At 42.0% G+C, this 19,903-nt stretch overlaps 1 protein-coding gene across 1 annotated transcript; it reads left to right on the plus strand.

Annotated features, from left to right (window-relative positions):
* Positions 1-3,129: 3,129 nt before the first annotated feature.
* On the plus strand, positions 3,130-7,418 carry arl3l1 (ADP ribosylation factor like GTPase 3, like 1). The gene is made up of 6 exons (XM_061726264.1): positions 3,130-3,397; positions 4,308-4,451; positions 5,306-5,422; positions 5,683-5,733; positions 6,533-6,718; positions 6,921-7,418. The coding sequence occupies exons 1-6, from the start codon at positions 3,380-3,382 to the stop codon at positions 6,969-6,971; spliced, it is 567 nt and encodes a 188-aa protein (XP_061582248.1). The 5' UTR covers positions 3,130-3,379; the 3' UTR covers positions 6,972-7,418.
* The last annotated feature ends 12,485 nt before the right edge of the window (positions 7,419-19,903 follow it).

Genomic DNA, 19,903 nt, shown 5'->3' on the forward strand with positions numbered 1-19,903 from the left:
TATGCAAAATTAATCAAATCAACCCAGCAATTCCTCTAAACTCAGTTATAAAAAGAGATCATGGAAATGCTTTCCATGAGATTCACGTCTGTAATGCATTTTCTTTGTAATGCGTAACTATAAAATAGTGCAACACGAATGGCAGCCTGTTGTAGATGTAGTGGGTCTTGGGTTTTGATGTTTTCTACCATGTTTTAGTTTTTTTTTGTTTTTTTTTATTAAAAAAGATGTTTCTATCCAGATTGGATTATGTGCTGCTTAAAAATTCCTGCTGGTAAATACGTCACTTGTCAACATTTGTTATGATGAGTCAGCATGGGAACAAAAAAGTTGCATAAAAAAGGGAGCACCTGATTGAGCTTTCCAGAGGCCCTGTGGAAGTGGAGCAGGAAAGTAAAACAGTAAGACAGAGGATTGTGAGATTACAGAAAATAGAGAACCTTCAAGTACTGATGAAGCAAAAGTGGATCTGTTGAAAAGTAAGAATGATGTGTTTTATCACACTGGAACAGGCTCCCTACCTGTCTTTGAGCTTTTACTGAGAGGCCAACAGAGTAAAGTAGGAGGGATTGTATTGCTTGTTTACAACAGTTCCTGTTGTTATTGTGGATATGTTACCGTGAAGGAACCTCTCTGCACCCGAATATTGAACTGTCATTGAATTGCCTTTGGGTTTCTGTCCATGTCATCTGAAAGGCGGGTCACCTTTTTACCTGCAGATGTGACATCATCAGCTTAGCTGGTGTAAAGCAACAAACCCAACACCTTGATGCATTCATAAACATCTTTCAGGATTACAATTTACAACCAAAACCCGCAGCTACACTTTTACTTTCTACTATTTCTATTTACCTATGGGGAGTTTGTACTACGATAGTATATTTTCCATTTGAGGGTTAATGATGTATTATTTTATTGAATTTGATAATTGAAAGTATTATAATGTATTTATGAAGCCTAGAGAAAGCCATATTCATCCTCACACTTGAGGTCCTCATGACTAGGTTTTTTTCAAGCATTTATAAAAAAGACTTGCAAATGTCTAACAAATGTGAGTTCCCTGTCCATGTAACTTGTCACGGGAATGTTTCCTGAATTACTAAAACAAATCAAGCTCAGGTCCACTTGATTTGACAAGACACTTGATGGAGTTGCCTAGCAACAGGGGTGAGTTATGCTCCAAACTTGCCTCTATGCCACAACACAAGACAGGCAAAGTAAGATATAGTCAGATGTCTTCAAACACAGCACTCTGCTCATTCAGGTCCTCAGTAATATGTTCACCGTATTTGAAGCAGATTGTAGAAATGGTTCTTGAGATGGGTAAAGAAGAAAAACAGATTCATAATCGGTTAGTAAGTTAATAATAATGAAAATTGTAACTCGTAATTTTTGAGGGATTATTTCTTATTTCTATAGAAATAAAGCAAAAGTTGTGCAGTGAGTATTTAGATGGAAATCTACTGAGTGGATCAAGCCCACTTTTGAGTTATGATTTCTTTTGAGAAAAAGCTTCTATGAGCTTATCCTTCCCTTACATTTTACCAAGGATTATGGTTTTTCTTGACAGAGCAGAATGGGTCGTGCTCACCGGTTCCGAGAGATTAATGATAAACTAACTTGCCATTTTTACATAAGACATGGCATCATTTCTTGTTGTACTTGTTTTTTACGTTTTATAGATCCTTGTTTTTTTTTTTGCAAAAGTTGACACAATATTTTGTGGTTTTAATGACTTTCTCTGGTCGAAATACCTTAAGTCTGAGATGCAGTTTCAATGCTCCCTTTACACCATTTGGTTCACAGTTATCTTCATAGCAGCTGGTTTTAGGGCGTGGAGAGAGCCACTTGACTTCACGCCACTTCTTCTGTGCGTATGATGAAATAAGTGGGACAGTTTCAACCTGCTTCCTTCTGAGGAACAGTAAATGAAGCATGGTGTGAAGTTTGGTGTAGGTTATGGATGGGAAGGCAGGGTTTTTCTGTTCAGAGCCTGGTACAGCTCACATATTTCCAGACTCAAATTGAGCATCAGGGTTCTGTTGCGTTGATGTTTGTTTATTTGAAAGTCACTTCAACCTGAACCTGAACAGAATTTTTTTTTCTTCCGTTTTTTTTTTTGTAATTTCTGCTCCTTAAAGAGACAATTAAGATTGTGATGTGAAACATCTTTGTTGCAAAAAACTAATTTGTTTTGTTGCTTGCACCCATGGCATCTTGCTTTTGCAGTCAGAAGTCATTGAAGCACATGAGAGCGTTTGTGGCATACCATTAATATTATCAATTACATTTTCAAGTGACTCTCCTCTTTATTTTGGCAGCCATGCACAAAGAAAGGATGAGGCAGAGAGCAGAGGCAGCGCAGAGCGGTGGACCGATGCCACTCGCACCAAGAAGATTATGAATGAGCAACATTCAAATATCATACCGGCCCCGTTTCATAATTTAGTGTTGTAATGTTTGATGTCGAAATAAAATCTCTTCTCTGTCTACATTTGAGTCCAAGTGTGTGTGTGTGATGCATCCAAACACATGCCTTCTTCACATTGTAGTGCTGCATCCATGTTAGCCTATTTAACTGAGAAAAAGAGGCAAGAATTGTTTTAATCCTGGCACTGGACAGAGATTCTCACAGTAATCCCACTGAACGCTCTACTTGCAGGAGTCCACGCTACACAGAGCAGCTTAACAGTGGCTGGCCTGTAATGGATATATGGAACAATAATTCCATCCTCTCCGCTCTTAGAGTGGGCCGCATGTGGGATCTGAGAGTTGACTAATGAAAACAGAAATAGTTTCCCCGGTTCAACACTATGATATAATCCTGACGTTTATGTGCTAAACGACTGCGTATGCTGTCAGTCATCACTCTGCGTGTCTTTCAGCAGGTTTTTTTTCTCTCTGCCATATGGCAGACAACTTTTTTTTTTAAGTGTGTGAGTTGGTAGATGCGGACTGTTTATTTCGTTTCCTTCCTAGCAGGTGGCTGGGGGATAATCCAGGTAAAGCCACTGCAAAGTGGAGTTGGAGGGCTGGACCAAGAAAGGTAGGGGGAGGGAGGATGGAGTGGCCTTTGCATGGATGACTATGGCTAATTCTGGCCTTCTAATCCCAGTCCCATCTACCCTCCCCCTCTTCCTGTTCACTAACCCTGCACTGCCTCTAAGGAGCAATTGACGCCCAGGTAGACATTAGCACATACACATATCACTTACCGTACACGCGTTTACCAAGACGGGGGAGGAAAAAAAGGCATTTTTTTACCAGTTGATTTTCTGGATAGCTGGTATCTGTAACCTGGAGAGCTGACAGTCCTGTGTGAGCTTCACTGGAGAATGTAGCTGCAGCCCTCCAGCCAAGCCACAGGAAACACACCAACATGGGAGAAGCTCAAAAGGTAGGTGACCTGATTTGGTACCACAAGACTCATAAAACCAAATGTGAACCCACAAGTGCTTGTACTGTACATGACTGCTGTTCACTCCCAGTTACTACAAACAGAATATGAGCCAGTGATTATTGACTACATTTTGTGTTTGTTGCTCCACTCAACCAGGATGGATTATCTCAGTTCCTTAGGTTGTGTCAGTGCAAAGTAACTGTGATCATAGTCGTCCATGAGTCTCTTTGATGTACACTTACCCACACATGCGCTACCATATCTGTTGCTTTGAATCAAATGTTTAAAAGTTACAGTGCTTTTCGTCAGCAGTGGGGAAGCTTTGATGCACTGTCTGAGCTTGTGCAACCTCACAGACTAATCACGTTAAACAGTGTAATATTGTATGAATGGCGCTCTAATCAACACCAGCGCATTTCCAAAAGGAGCATCCGATTAATTTTTACAGGATGGGGGTGGTAGTCACACAGAAGCTCCAGAGTTTTGGCTGGAGCCCAATGTGCACATGTTAGCGTGCTGGACAGTGTTGTAAGAAGAGCTTTAACCTCAAATCTAAAAGAGGTCAGTGGGATTTTATTAGTTTCCAGGAGGAAGCCATGTTTGTCTTTTAATTTACCTCTCAGGGGAGGATTTTCCCTCTATAACATGACTTTCCAGCTCCAAAACATCCAAACTTAACAAGCCCCTTGTATTACTTTATTTTTCTCAGAAGTGTAGTCAGTTTATTTAAATAACTGGCATTGATTTATTCACGCTCTGTATTCAGTCCATCCCAATCCTATATAGCATTCCTAATCTTAGACGTCCAACACAAGCACTAAAGATGGCCTGTTGATCTGCACGCCGTAATCTTTGACCTTTTTATTTCACCTGACCCGCCCTCCCTCGCCTGTGGCCCGTCTTGCAGGGCTTACTCTCTGTCATAGAGAAACTAAAGGGATCAACAGAGCAGGAGGTCAGGATAGTGCTCCTGGGTTTGGACAACGCAGGAAAGACCACCCTGCTGAAAAGCCTCGCCTCTGAAGATGTGAACACTATCACGCCAACACAGGTCAGAAGAAGTTCAAGTCTTTAAAGATGCAAGCTGCGTGGCATAATAAGACATATATCATCTCACTACTGCACAACAAACTTCCAGAAAGAACTGAATAACTAAAGCATGGCTTCATATATTTTAGATAAAGAGACCCGCATCTGCCATAAATAATCCATAAATATTAAGATTACAAGTGTTTCTTCTTTATCACAAGGTATTTTTAAGTTTTAGGTAAAGATTTTCAGACTTTGGTTTCATGATACTGTAACCCAGTCTCCTTGAATTTGGACTATACACAGTTTAGCTGCCCATCACTAAGATAATGACGCAAGGATGTCACATCATTCCATTGAATAACCTTCGATCAGGACATAAACCTGATTTTCATGCTCTCGACACATTTTCTTGGAAGATGTCAGAGCTCCTTTTTCATTATCTCGCTCTGATGTAATTAGCGCTCACATAAGTATCAGACAGCCTTCTGAGAAAATAACTGATGTACTGCCAGATCAGGGACAAGTGTGACAGCTCATCGGGCAGAGAGGATGCGGTCCAGTGCAACGTGGCAACAGTCACCATGACGCTAAATGAGACTTGACACATTAGTCCATACACTTCACTTGATCCTTCTGGACTTATCCTCAGATTTGCTCCTCGACTGCCCCTCAGGATAAAGCAGTTATACAACTTTGTGTTATGAAAAAGGGCTGCAGATTAACACACTGACTACATCTTCATGAACACTTAGAGCACATGTCACTCTCTCAGTTGCGGCACGCACCTGTGTCAATAAACCATTTTGTGAGGCTTTTCAGGTCAGTTGGAACAGTTTAAGAGAGTGATGGCTGTCATTTTGTGGTTTTCTGCAGGGTTTCAACATAAAGAGTGTCGCCTCTCATGGCATGAAACTCAATGTTTGGGACATTGGAGGACAGAGGAAGATCAGACCCTTCTGGAAAAAATACCTAGAAAACACAGACCTCTTGGTGAGTCATTTTATAAACTTTAACTTATGAGATTTAATACTTAAGACTTAATATGTGATCATCTATGAGTCATGATAGCACATATCCATACAAGAAAGTTCTGTCATGCAGGCACTTTTGTAAAACTTTATTGCTATAGGACACTTTTGAAAGACAGTATTAACTTGGAGATCACCAAGTAAAACAATAAAGGTCTAATGGGCTGGGGTCTGTTAATGTTAACGTAAATGATATCAATGCAGTGTTTCTTGTCTTTTTAGATTTATGTTATTGACAGTGCTGACAAGAAGCGGTTCGAGGAGACGGGACTGGTGAGCTTGCAAATACATGCTGACCAGAAACAGCACACTTTGCATTAATATTTACATAAAGATATATATATATATATTTATATATATATATATATATATATATATATATATATATATATATATATATATATATATATATACATACAATTTTGTTGTACAGTCAACTGTGCAATGGCAATAAAGGCTTTGAACTTAGACGACATTGAGGAATCACTGTCTAGCTCTCGCTGCCTTCCATCCCTGCTACTTTCACAAAACCGGCTGATATCCTGGTCACCTCTTGCAACATTTGTGTATTGCTTTATAGTTCTGTCACACATCCGTATATGCAAGAGACTCAAGGAAGTAATTACATCAGAAAAATCGAGAGTGACTGAGCAAGAGACCAAACAAGAGCAAATCTTAGACGGTGTCTTAACTCCAGCCTAACCTCCGTGCCTATAGGGGGATCTGGCGAGCTAAAAATGGCGCATCCATTGTGTTGTTAAGAAAATAAAAACAAGAGTGATGAACTTGGTTTTATGTAGTGTACGGTAATAGGGAATATGATTAGAGTATACCTTGACATTGTATTTAGTAAAATCTGTAAGTAAGAGTTCAAGAATCCACAAAAACTTAGAGAACAAAATGATATTTTACTAAAGGGTTTCAGCTTGTGGCTTTCATCAGTAACAATAAGAACCTTTCTCCCCAGAAAAAACCTGTCTTGAGTTCAGGGTTAGGCCCCACTGGTGTGTGGTGTTATCTCTTGATGGAGTTCACATGTCTTAGCCGTAACTAACGAAGGTTGTCCATGTAGGAGCTGTCCGAGCTGATTGATGAAGAAAATTTAAAGGGCGTTCCGGTGCTCATCTTTGCTAACAAGCAGGATCTGGCCACGGCATCGCCGGCCAGCGAGATCGCCGAGGGACTCAACCTGCACACATACCGAGACCGTGAGTGGCAGATTCAGGCCTGCTCAGCCGTGTCCGGGGAAGGAGTTCAGGTCAGACACAGTTATTTTTCCCTCAGAAGGGATCTAATTATCCACATGAAGGTGGTCTATGCCCTTCTTACATGTAGCATTGTGCTAAGAAATCAGTTTGAACTCTGTTCATGGACTTTTTCCTTTCTGTTTAGCCTCTGACTTGTTTATTTTGAGAGTTTGAGAGTATGGATTTATACTTTGAATTCCATTTCACCAACAGGATGGGATGAACTGGATTTGCAACAACATTGTGAACAAGAAGAAGAAGTGAAACACCACTCTGAACAAAACGGTCCAGAGGCAAACAGAGAACCAGCATCATGTCATGGATTTAAGAAAAATAAAGTCTGTTTCTTTTCCTTCATCAGAACTCATCCATGACACAGTCAACTCTCTGCATAGAAGGATTTTCTTTTTACAATTTGTGTCATTTTTATGGATATTTTGCAAATGTAGCTCAAATAAATGAATATTCTAGGTACAATAATCAAATTAGGAACTTATGTACCATTGTTTTAACCTAAAAATATATGTTTGTGTTCTCTTTATCCAAGCGATATTCTCGATGTCTGATGAATCCGTGTGCTTTAAACACAGACAACCAAACTAAATGTGTAGCCCCGGAGTCACAATTTGTCAGTACAAGTTCAATGTGTATGTGTGTGTAAAGTGTGTGTTTCAATATATTTGACAGTAAAATAATTAATCATTTCTGCTATTTGGTTTTCTGGTTTTGAAAACAAATATGATCATATGTGATTACTTTCTCCCAGTGCACCCATTTGCATTGACAGACAAGACAAACAGTCACTTCAATGGCCAAATAAGCGCTTTAAGAATTGTCAGTGACAGAAAACACACAAATGTGACTGTAAGTGCGTCCACAAGTGACAAGAGTGACAATAACAAGCCAGTCTGCTCCTGCTCAGCTGTCACCTGGTTTTATTTCCTCTTCACAGTGACAAGCGTTACATTTTACTGTGACAAAGAAAACAAACACAACAATGAATCTTAAAGAGAGGAGAGTTTACAATTACTCACAAGACATGACAGTACAAGATATCAAATTTCACCGGGATGTCGGAGTAAACAGTTCCAAAAATTAAATTACACTCTAAAAAACTGGCTTATATTCAGCTGGGAAACTTTTCCTCAAGAGTTTTGTATTTTTATTCAGTGACTATTAAGTTGCACGTTGGTTTTCTTGCAGCGGTGTGACTGTCATCATCATACTTTTTCACTGAGACAGTTTGCCCTATGAAACCCCTCACATCCAGCTGTGAATGTCGTTTCCTCTCCAACAGAAATCCAAATACCGATCCTCAATTTGTGTGTACAACTTTGAGGAAAAAATCCAGCTTGAGAATCTGCTTTAAGATCTGAAATGATTTTTAAGGTCATTGATTTCTGAGCTTTTGATTTGCCGGCTCATTTCTATGCAGGGAAGCTGTCGGAGATCTTCCAGACTTTAAAGCTTACGCCACCTCAAGGATCGGTCTTCACGTGTTCGTCCTTTTTTTTTTGGCTGACCTTGGTCTATGCTAAGTCCTTCACTCAGTCTCCATTTTGGCTCTGCTTAGCAGCAGTTGAACGTAATGCATCCTTTGTTTCTATCCTCTGGAGCTGTAATTAGCCACCTGAAAACACTCTAAAAATCACATCAGTCACCAGATTTTATTCTTTGTCCTTTTCCACGTTAAATTATGCAAATGAACAAATTTCTCTTTTCTCTTTTGTCTGATATTTATGAGTGAATCGTTTTGTAGAGGGAAAAAAAGCCTTTCTGGTCTACTTGGTAAGTGGTGATAAAATTGCTGAATATTGGATGAATAACTGATTCATCTCTATGGAAACTAAAATTAAGAGTAAGCCCAAAACATTTTTGGGCTGCAACTTCTTTTAAAGGATAACAGCAGGGGGGAGCTGAAGCAATTACAACTTGTGAAAAAGAGGATCATTATCTTAGTCTGAAAAGGGCCAGACAGCACCGGGGAGAGGGGGAGGTGAGTTAGAATCCTATAATAGTTTCTCATTGCTGGTTTTATTAGTGACATGTGGACGTATTTGGAGTGTTTAATTAATCACATAACTGATGAATCTGTGTTTGCAATTTGAAAATGAATTACTTGACGCACACTAATTCTATAATTTCGTCTGCCATCCCAGATCTCAGGTTATTCAAACACTTCAAGTCCCCCACTATTTTCTAATAAGTTTAAGGCTCAAACCATTTCGTTTATTCAGGTGATTGGCTTTTTATTTTCCGAGTAATGCGCAAATATTTAAAACCATTTCCTACCGTCTGGATTGAAAATGTCCACATATCTCTATTTGTAGAGTGTAAAATAGCATCTCATAATGATATGATGTCACTCCAGTGGTGGTCGCCCCTTAGCAAGTGTTGCCATGGCAACTCTTGCTGTTATTCACAGTCTTGCAGCCCTCCCTCCTTTGTCCTCCATTTCCCTCATTTTCCAAAGCTGTGATCACCCAAAGAAACACTCAATCCGGCACAGACAGGCTGGACAGCACGTTGCAGGTAAGAACCAAAGACACAATGATGGAATGATGCTGCTAAACTGAAAAATGATTTCATCAAGCTCAAGACTGCACAAAATTGGTTTGTGTCATCTGTACTTAATCATCTTGTTTTTATGGGTTTTTTTGGGGGGGTTTACAAAAAACAATTGATGTACTTTCAATTGTACGTGTGGTCAAACAACTTATGAACACTGGTTCTCTTTTTAAGGAGACAAGTTCATCTTCTTAACACACTGGGGAAACTTATCCTCCCATCATGTCAGCAGTCACCCACCTGGCCTCCGTGAAGCCAAAGTTGCCCACCAGCGTCAATGTGGCGCCGACAGCTCTCAGCCTCCTGACTACAACCTCTCTTCTCCCGCAGGAGATGCTGCACATGGAAGTGCACACCATCCTGATTGTCATTATTTTCTGTGTCGTCTGCCTGCTGCTCCTGCTGGCCTTCCTCTATGCCTTTTGCTTCCACTGCTCCATCCGTTCATCACCTAAAGACTTGCGCACAGCCAACAGATGCAGCCTAGATCCAGAGGACGCAACCTATAAGCGCAGTTCATCTGAAAACCAGTCTCTAGGGAATGCTGTCTGACTGACTGAAGAAGGAAAAGGGATACGTGACTTGGGTGTAACTCCCATTTTACCTGCTATTGATTTCAGGCTGAAATAAAAGAAAAACAGGCAATCGCAACAAGCATAGTACACATTTTAAAGCTTATGATAGGATTGTCAGTAGATTTTCAGTGATGTTACCGGGAATACCTATTATGGTGGCAAGCATGCATGCAAATAAAACATGTCTAGATCAATAAAAGGCTTAAAATACATGCAGATGCCTCTGAGTATAAAAAACAACAACAAATGGATCCTCAGAGTTCTCTGCAGTCTGCATGCAATATACAAAATTGAGAGCAGAAGGACAGACAAGAGTAAGACTGATCAAGATGTCAACAAACAGGAAATGACTCAGCTTATGTCTTGCAAAGCTAAAAGACATGTTTTTCTTTCTTTTTTTTCCCTATGTTCTACTAAGATTTGAATACACACTGAGATGTAAACATTTTAGAGCATCATTTTAGTCTAAGTATTTATTTTTCATTGTCAGGAAAAGCAAATAATAATAATAATAATAATAATAATAATAATAATAATAATAATAATATAGTTATTGTTGACATAACTTCATATTCATTTGATTTCAATTTGTCAGACTTCAATCGTGTTCATGTGAGATTTTTAACTGTGAAACAACTTTTGTTGTTGGCTTCATAGTAAGAGCCCTTCAGTCCAGTTCATCTCGAACAAATTCTGTGGAGTTGAAGCCAAATGAACGAATGAACATACCGTCCTACTCGCCTCACGGTGTGCTTGGGATCTTTGTCCTCCAATTAAGGCAGTTAAGACACATGAGGTCCTAAAGGCATAATGTGACACTACAAGATGAAGGGATATCCATGTCGGCAAGAGCTAGCAGCAAAACATCACCAAACCATCGCTGGTCCTCTCCCGTACTTTATGGAGGACATGCACACTGAAATCTTGCTTTAACTTTGGCTCGTCTGGCCATAAAACATCCTCAGTTCAATGAATATCATCACTGGCCCACATCTTGTTTTTGGGTGTCAGAGCGACTGTAAGCCTGCTACAGAGTACTACCTGAAGCATTGTCCGTATGCCACAGTAAAAAGGACAAAATGAGTCCTTTAAAGCAGGAAAAAAAACAACCACAGAATATCCTTTTTTTGTTTTCATTTGTCTTAATTACCGTATTTTCGCGACCATAAGGCGCAACTTTTTTTTTTTTTTTTTTTTTTTTAATGTGCCGGGCGCCTTAAGAAACGGTGCGCCGTGTCTATTACCTGAATTACGGTAATGTAAGGCCGGCCATGAGAACGGTAAAGGGAGAAGGGGGCGGGTGAAGCTGAATGAGACCATCCACTGAGCTGTTTAATGCGAAACAGAAGATGAAAACTTTTAAGGATTTGCTTGATGTGTAAAGTGAAATAAAATACAATCAAACTAAGTTTTGCTCCCGCTCTATTTAAATAAGCACACTTGTTCTGCAGCGCGCGTGTGTTTTGCATGTCGGAACCGGTGACTTTCCCCGGTTAAAGCAGCGGCTGGAGCAGCGCGGTGATGGGCGCTGCTGCAGCCGACTTCCTGGTTCCCCAAGCGGTCCAATCGACCTGGTTCCCGGCCGCTTTGCGAGCAGAGATTTCTGGGGTCTGTCTCAGGTCTGATCAGCTTCACCCTCCGAAATTTGCAGCCAAATCTGTCGGTTACAAACCCGGTACCGGACCCCGACATGCGCGGGTGTGTATTCGCGGCGACACACACAGATTCTCATTTATGTAGCGCTTGACTGGCGCAGCTGATGGACAGAAACCTATGGTGATTTTTAAAAGAAAAACTTTGCATAAGACGTTTCCAGCCGGAGTCATTATAAGGACGAATGAAAAGGGGTGGCTGGATGAAGGGATGATGATGATCAGGTGGCTGAGACAGGTCTGGAAATTCGGACTGGAGCTCCTGTCGGATACAAACCCCGGTACCGGCTCCCCGACAGCGCGTGTGTGAGCGGGTCCAGCGCGGGGGAGCAGACGGGGAGCGGACCCGGGACCAGCGCGGAGCGGGACCCGGGACGCGGGACCCGGGACGCGGGACGCCGCGTCCCTCCGCCGTTGTGCTGCGGATCCCGCCGCGGTCGGGATCCGCAGCACAACGCAGCACAACGGGGTATGAAACGTTTATTTTCTTACCTTTATTTATTCAGGGGTCTGTCCCAGGTCGGAACAACTTCACCCTGCGAGATTTTCAGGCAAATCTGTCGGTTTGATCTCTGGTAGCCTAACCAAGATGCAGAGGATGCGCTCAGGAGCCGCCAGGCTCCCGCCGCGGGTTTGCCGGGCCAGGGCGCACCATCCCCGGGGCAGATCCGGCCGAAATGCCGCTGGTCTTTCCCCGGGAGCCCCTGCTCCCATACAGGTGGGTGGCTTCGGTCCCAGCCGGTCCGAACAGGTCACATTCCCGGTTAAAGCCGCTGTGACGCGCGCTGCTCCACCCCGCTGGGGAGAGACGGGCTCTGCGCGGTGGAGGATCCGCACAACGGGGTATGAAAAGTTTATTTACTGTTGTGCAGAAAGTGACTGACACCGAGGAAATTCGGACTGGCGCAGCTGAATTAGCGGAGCTCTTTAATGCAGAAACAGAGGTTTTGCTCCCGCTCTATTTTCTAAATAAGCGCTTGTGTGCTTGTGTGTGCGTTCTGCATGTGTGTGCGTTCTGCAGCGGGTGTGTGTGTTTTCCGGCCGGCGTGTTTTGCGGCACGCGTGTGTGCAGCTCTGCTCTGTAGACTGCGCCTTTTGGGTCGGTGCGCCATATGTATGTTTTAAATCTAAAAATGACACACAAAAATGAGGGTGCGCCTTTCCACACGGTGCGCCGAATGGTCGCGAAAATACGGTACATGTTGAAATTAAAATCACGTATTGTATTAATATGAATATATCTGGGTGTATTTATTATTATTATTATTATTATTATTATTATTATTATTATTATTATTATTATTATTATTATTATTATTTATTTATTTTTTGTATTTTATTTGATTTTTTTAATTGTCTTTTTTATTTGGGTAGTGCAAAGGTCTCAGAAATGAATGTATTAAGTATGATCCATACAGCATTATAAGGTTAAGGCTGAGCAGTGAGCACAGGTTATATGGATAATTGTGCATCATATGGATAATTCCTTCCTGAAAGAGGGGTCGGGTAGCAGATTGTGGAGAAGTGGAGCTCCACTCTAGATCTGAAGCTTGTGAACTCCACCTTCACTGATAGCTATTCTAACCTTAACCTCTCAAGATTGAAGGCCATGGGCTTCTGGTCAAGAGTGGAGCTCCACTTTCTCCATATCTTACAGCCAGATCGTCTTGAACTATCTGGCCAATGATGAGCTAAATTGGCATTGCTAATAATGACTAGCAACATTTGGAAAGGTTCCAACATGAGGAAAGCTTCCAGTCCTGTGAGCCACCATGTATTTTATGACTCAGCAGCCGCAACACAGTCAACTAGAGTGTGGATTCAATCCCAGTTCTGGCTTCTGAGGTAAATGCGATGAACAAATACTGTGCTGTTGGGTAATAAACACTATGCGGTTCTGAAAACAGTTTTTATACAAAATTATCATTACAATCGTCTAATAACTTGTTTTTCTTTCACCTCTTAACTAGCACTGAATTGCGCCAGTCAACGTTTCTGGAGTGTGTTTCAGGCCTAAAGCTGATGACAAAAGAAAGAAACCAAAAGAAAAAAGTCCCAACTTTTTCTCATTTGTAAAAATGCATGAAATACTCTGAGCATACATATTTAATGACAAGAGCAAATTAGAATAAAATTTAAAATGGAAGCAAACTGGAAGCAGTCCTGTTATGAAAAATGAATTGCTCTGCCTATTTGAGATTGGCACCTGTAATTAACTGCCTCAGAAATATTTGGGAGCCAGTCTGCGGCGTGAACGATGCACGAGTCAGGCCCGCTGATAAAGTGCTTAATCAAAATGTAAGTGCTGCAGCTACGAATACAGAGTTTGCTGAATCCCCGGAGTCAAAACCCCGTTAATTCTCATCTAATTTTCAGTTTTCAGTGTTCATCAAATCATTATTTATGATTATTTTTGTCAGTTTTTGGTTATTTCAGTTGGAATTTTCTTCCCTTAAAGGAAGAGTGGGCTACTAACCAGTTTGCTCGAGTGTGTAAGTGGTTCACCATTTATCTTATAGTATGCCCCTACAAACTGTTCACTGTACATTTAATTCGTGAAGTATTATCTTTGAAAGGGAACCGAATCCAGCTGAGAATTTGATGGTGACATTTTTTTACGCTTGGCCATTTTGATAATGATGCCGTCTTCTCCCAGATGACGTGACCCACTTTCAGCTGCTCCCTCTGATATTTGTGCGGTGTAACATCAGCTTCCTGGGACTCTAATTCTTTTAGTCTGATCTAAGCGTTAAGACATTTTTATTGCTCTTATTTTTCAGACTGTCACCACCACTCTGGAGTTTTCCAATGCAGCCAATAATATTAACACATAAACACAAAGACAACGTCATACATCTTTTATCAGATAACATAAATCTGGGTGTTATTGGTGCTTGTGAGGATCTTTGTGGCAATCTCTTGAGCGCAACATGTCCAAGACCGCATTAAAGATTTGATTGTGTCCTCTCTTCAGCTCGTGCAACTACCAGATGTATCACAAGTATCACTGTATCACAGTATTATAAAACATATCAACTCCTGGAAAAGCAGACACAAAAAAAATTGAAAGCATGTTGCTTCTTGCTCAGTTTGTCAAACAGTGCATGCATGGTGCTGAGCGTTCACACCACCTGGACTGGAGCGACGCGGCTGCGACTAAATCCCACTACATCATGAAGTGTTTGGCAAAGTAGTGAGCAGATTGCACACACACACACACACACACACACACACACACACACACACACACACACACACACACACACACACACACACACACACACACACACACACACGCACGTGAGGATTAGAGTGGCTTTTTGTGGCGTGCAGACTTCTGTGCAAGAAAACAAAATCAACCTGATGGTACATCATATATATATACATATATATATATACACACACTGTATACACACACACACACACACACACACACACACACACACACACACACACACACACACACACACACACACACACACACACACACACACACACACACACACACACACACACACACACACGTTTAAATTCAGAAGGATTTCAGAGGATGTGTGCATTTACATTCATGTGCTCAGTGAGTTTTGGGAGGAGAGAAAGAAATCCAGTTTATACTCTTAGACGATGGGAGATAAAGTCTTTGTGCAGACAACTGTGCCATTTTTCTGCTACTTCGGTGCATGCATGAATTCAAGGAAGCACTAAGTACAAAGCATGAAGGTCTCATTATGACATTCTTAGTACCTTTCAGGCAGTTATTCTCCTTTATCCACTGTAGATGCGTCCTGTCTTTGATCTCTTGTTCTCCAGTTAATTAGAGCCAGTTGAAGTGAAGCATATGAGAGAATATTCTGTATCTATACAGTTTTAGGTAAGTGAAGTCCAGTGAAGGAGACATTAGACGATAACCCAACGGATTCATGACTTTCACATATTGTGTTTGCCTCCTTTTTCTTTTTAATTAGAAGATTCAAGCATCGTTTGATACTGAAACAAATTCACCTCCAGAACTTTCTGCCACTGACCTACGAATCTTCAAATCTGATTCTTGAAATGTGTTATAAAATAACAGTTAAACCATGTCAGATTAATGCTGGTATATAGATACAGTTGTTTACAATATAGACCTTGCAAATATGAGGAATTTTCTTGTACAGAACATCGACTGGCCTCGTCATGGTCCATTGTCTTCATCCATTCTTTTCTTCTTTTCTTTTACTGTTTTTGTGTATCATTGTATCCTGTACTCTGACAATTTTCTGAGTCTGCCTCTGCTGGAAGTGTCATCCTATTAAGAGTATTTTTCTTCTCCACTGTGTCCAGCTGACCCGTGAAGATTAAATGTGATCTGTTGGTTTCCTTTGATATAGCAGGCATTTTTGTGAATTGTCAGAACAATTTGGACCGAACTCAATACTGTATAGACTTAATTGAACTTGTATATAACTTGTTTATTTCTTTTTAAAGCACCCTGAGATGGCCTCTGTTGTTGAATCTGGAGCTGCTTGCTTGACAGAATGGTTTGGCTGCATGTTGCTAATAAGAGAATAATAACAGAGGTAATCGCCTACAGAAAATGAACCTGTAGGAACAATCCTTTCGGCAGTGTTGCATGCCATGAAACAAACATGTTTAGCATGTTCAGGTCATTGATCGGCGAACATATGGACAGTTCCTGATGGATACAAAACAAAATAGAAAAAAAAGAGACACAAATTTATAACATTCCAATTTAATAGTAATAAGGGAACTACAGAACCAATGAGGTCAACACTTACAAAATGTCTAGAAAAAGAAGACATGATGGCCAACATTATTTTCAGTTTGATGCGACATCAATAATGTAAGCAATACAATGCAGCATTTATCATTTCCGAAGCTTGATCAATACAGGAATCGAGGCATTTTGCTTGCACAACAAAATGTTTTCCGAGAGCAGGGAGATGTTTTGGGTAATGTACTCTTGTGGAAAACACTCTCAGTTGCAAATGGGTTCCCATTAGGCTCACAAGAGCTGCACTGTCTGATTACAAGCTAATTAGCAGCTCATTTCATGCATGGTAAGTGCTGCTAGAATGGGCCCCTGATTTGATTCACTGCCCAGGCTTTTATTTCCAGCCTCGTAATTCAATTTAGCTCTTGCTGCTTTTTAGAATGTTTTACTTTCCAGCTGCCATCTTTTAATAAAGATCTGTGTCTCAGTGTGTGAGTGTGTGTGTGTGTGTGTGCGTGGGTGGATGGGTGTGATGGGAGTTTGGGGCGAACACAGGAGTTCTCAGGAAGAGGATGGACTCCTATTTTGGCATGGAGATCATTTGTCTATTTAGTTTGATGCAGCGGTTCACTCTTCCATGCAATGGAACCGTTACCACTGTTGGGCCGCACCCAGTGATCATCTGGACTTATAAATGTATGAATATTTTGTGATTATGAGGACCTGTAAAACCAGACTTTGCCCCTTCTTCCTGAAGTCCTGCGACCCCCTGCTGCTAACTCCTGGTTATCTCGGCCTGGGTCGAGATAGTCCGTTTGCGACCCCACTGCCTAGCCCGAGATAGCAAGTTTATGACCCCAAGAGGGGGGGTCAAAACAGATCAAAGCCAGCAAGGAAAGTTTCTGCCAGGGAAACAGACTCCCTGGGGATTTACGACACCCCCTGGGGGGGAGCCGGATGCAGCGGACCCCAAAACCAGACCTCAAAATGGTACTGCTTCTTTGAACCCCCCCTTTTCCGCTTTAATGTGCCTCATAAAATGACCGCTGTTGCCTGAACTACAACCCCCAGCATGCCTTGCGTGGGGGGAGTGTCGCCTACAAGCGGCGCGCATCCAATCGCAATGAGGCACCGATGACGTCACCGCAGCGCGCGTAGGATCAAAACCCCTGCCGCTGCTTCTTTCTCTCTTCTCTTCCGATCACCCTCTCATCCGAGCTGGATCGTTGGCTCTGGGCCAAGATCCCATCTTCCCCCCCCCCGGGCTGGGGGGAGGCAGGAGGCCCGCATCGGACCGGGCCCGCGGGGTCCGGCCGTTGAAGCGGCGGCCTCCGGGAGGCTCCGGCCTTTCACTAAGCTTCTCTTCTCAACTTCATCTCATCGGCGCAGGCCAAAGCATCCCATCTCCTCTCTCTCCCCCCGGGCTGGGGGGAGGCAGGAGGCCCGCACCGGACCGGGCCCTGCGGGGTCCGGCCGTTGAAGCCGCGGTCCCCCGGGAGGCTCCGATTTCTCACTAAACTCTGTTCCTCTTTAAGTTCACAGATCCAAGCTTCCGACGCCCACGCGCTCCCGGCAACCAGATCGGGACACAGCTGCGATTGAGTTCTCTGACTGAACCCCCCCTCCCCGCTCCGAGCCCCTGTCTGCGAACCGGCACAGGGATCGGGGACGGACGGCCGGCGTCTCGCCCGGCGTGAGCTCTCCCGGGGCCCGGACGGCCGCGCGTCGGCGACCGGCGCAGAGAGGGAAGCACGGCAAGGAGAGACCGGTCCCCCCGCCGCGCCTAGGAATGCGTGTGAGCCTCCGTTTTGGTCCGGAACCACGGCCCGGCACGAGGCGGCCCCGCCGCTGTCTAATCCGTTTCAGGGGAAGGGACGGGACGCGATAGCCTGACTGCGAAACCCCAGCAGGACCGCGAACCCAGTCGGCAAACCCGCAGGCACCCGAGTCCGGATCCCAGAGGAGACGTGAGCCCGCGTAGCAGTGATCAGTAGGATTTAAGAGTGTTCAGAACTGTGTGTGAGATTGTGAGACCTGGGTTATCAGTAACTTAAGAGTGTTACAGAGCTAAATCTGTGTTCAGAGCTGAGATTACATCAGCATCATTATCAGAACGGTTTTCATTAATTTGTAGTCACTACTTTCTGCTAGTCATTCATGTTTGATTATTTGGTAGTCGTTGTTTTCTGCCGTAGGCACGTTTTAAATGCTGCGTTCGCCATCCGGTCCGATTGCACGTGGCCCAGAGGGCGCGTCCATCTTTAAAAGACCACAGGAGCCCCGTTGAACTGTAGATGTTCTGTATCTTCGTTATTATTGCTTGATTTCTTCTTTTTTTCCATTCCATGCATTTAACGTTTATGTTTCATTTTATTGATTGTTGTTTTTCTAGTTAATTAATTGTTTTATGGATACTTAAGCCATTTCTGCCATCAGGTTTATTTGGGTGTTGCGTTTATCATCTTTTGACACCCGTATGTAAATAAATTCTGATTGATTTCTTTATGGGTGGTTGTGTTATTTCATGCAAGATTTGGTCACAAATTGATTTGTTTAAGCAGAGCCTAGTGTTCGGACATCACGCCTTCACTGTTATTCTGTAAGATTTGCTGTTCTGCAGGATAATTCAAATCATAATGAGACTGATTTTCTGCTGTTAGTTATCGAATCCCACCGGAAGTAAGGCCCCGGCGGTGGTGCCCCTACGAGAATTATCATTTTTTGATAATACAATTTGATAAATAGTCAACTTTATTAATTATTAATAATTCTTTAATAGAATTATCATTAGCCTTGATAACTGGACAGCCAAGCTACCTATGAGTTGCACAACATAAATGGTGCCCCGTGTGAGGCTCTCGAAACGATATTTGTGACCAGTTTGTATGAAATAACAGAACATTAATTTTGATCGGGAAAGAAAATATTTTTATTTTTCTTCCCCCCTCATTATCTGATTCCTACGGTTATTTTAAAACATCCCTGTTCTAATGGCAACCTCGCCTCACCAAAGGGTGATTGCTTTGTTAAGTTCTTTAATTTTATTAATTTGAACTTTTATTTTTCATCACACGATTATTAATCTTGTGATTGATTTCCTCTGCAACCTTGCTTCACTGAAGGTAATGGTTGGGTTTGCTTTAAGTTCTGTTAATTTTATTAACCTGAACTTTTTCTATCACTCAATGTTTGTGAATCTGTTTGAGTAATTTCCTCTTGCAACCAGGTTCCATGGAAACTAATGGTTGGCTCGCTGTAAATTCCTGATTTTTATTAATCTGAACTTTTATTGAGGGATCACTATTTTATTAATCTCTGATTAATCCCCTTTTGCAACCATACTTAACTGAAGGTGATGGTTGACTTAAGTTCTTTAATTCTATTAATTGAACTTTTGCTGATTACCCCATGTGAGTTATTAATCTTCTCAGATTAATCTCTACTGTGTTTTAAGTTGAATCTTTAATTTAAAGTTATTTAAAGATTCCTCCCTTTTAATTCACTTTATTAATTCCTTTCAGTTGGGTCTTGCTTCTAAGGTTATAACCAATACCCCAGTCTCTCAGGGTTTGTTATCGGTTTAATTTCTTCTAATCTGGGTGATAACGTGAGCTGACTTCGTTAATAAGTGTAATCTCTTGCCAGAATCCCAAGCGAAGCGCTGGGGCCTGGACCATGAGCTGAGGT

Source organism: Cololabis saira, chromosome 7 (assembly GCF_033807715.1).
Source record: "Cololabis saira isolate AMF1-May2022 chromosome 7, fColSai1.1, whole genome shotgun sequence".
In the NCBI taxonomy this organism is placed as follows: Eukaryota; Metazoa; Chordata; class Actinopteri; order Beloniformes; family Belonidae; genus Cololabis; species Cololabis saira.

What these genes read in the sequence shown, in the direction of transcription:
- arl3l1 (XM_061726264.1), top strand. An exon ending in GGTTCGAGGAGACGGGACTG is followed by an intron (nt 5,734 to 6,532) that starts GTGAGCTTGCAA and finishes TTGTCCATGTAG; the next exon opens with GAGCTGTCCGAGCTGATTGA. An exon ending in TGTCCGGGGAAGGAGTTCAG is followed by an intron (nt 6,719 to 6,920) that starts GTCAGACACAGT and finishes TTTCACCAACAG; the next exon opens with GATGGGATGAACTGGATTTG.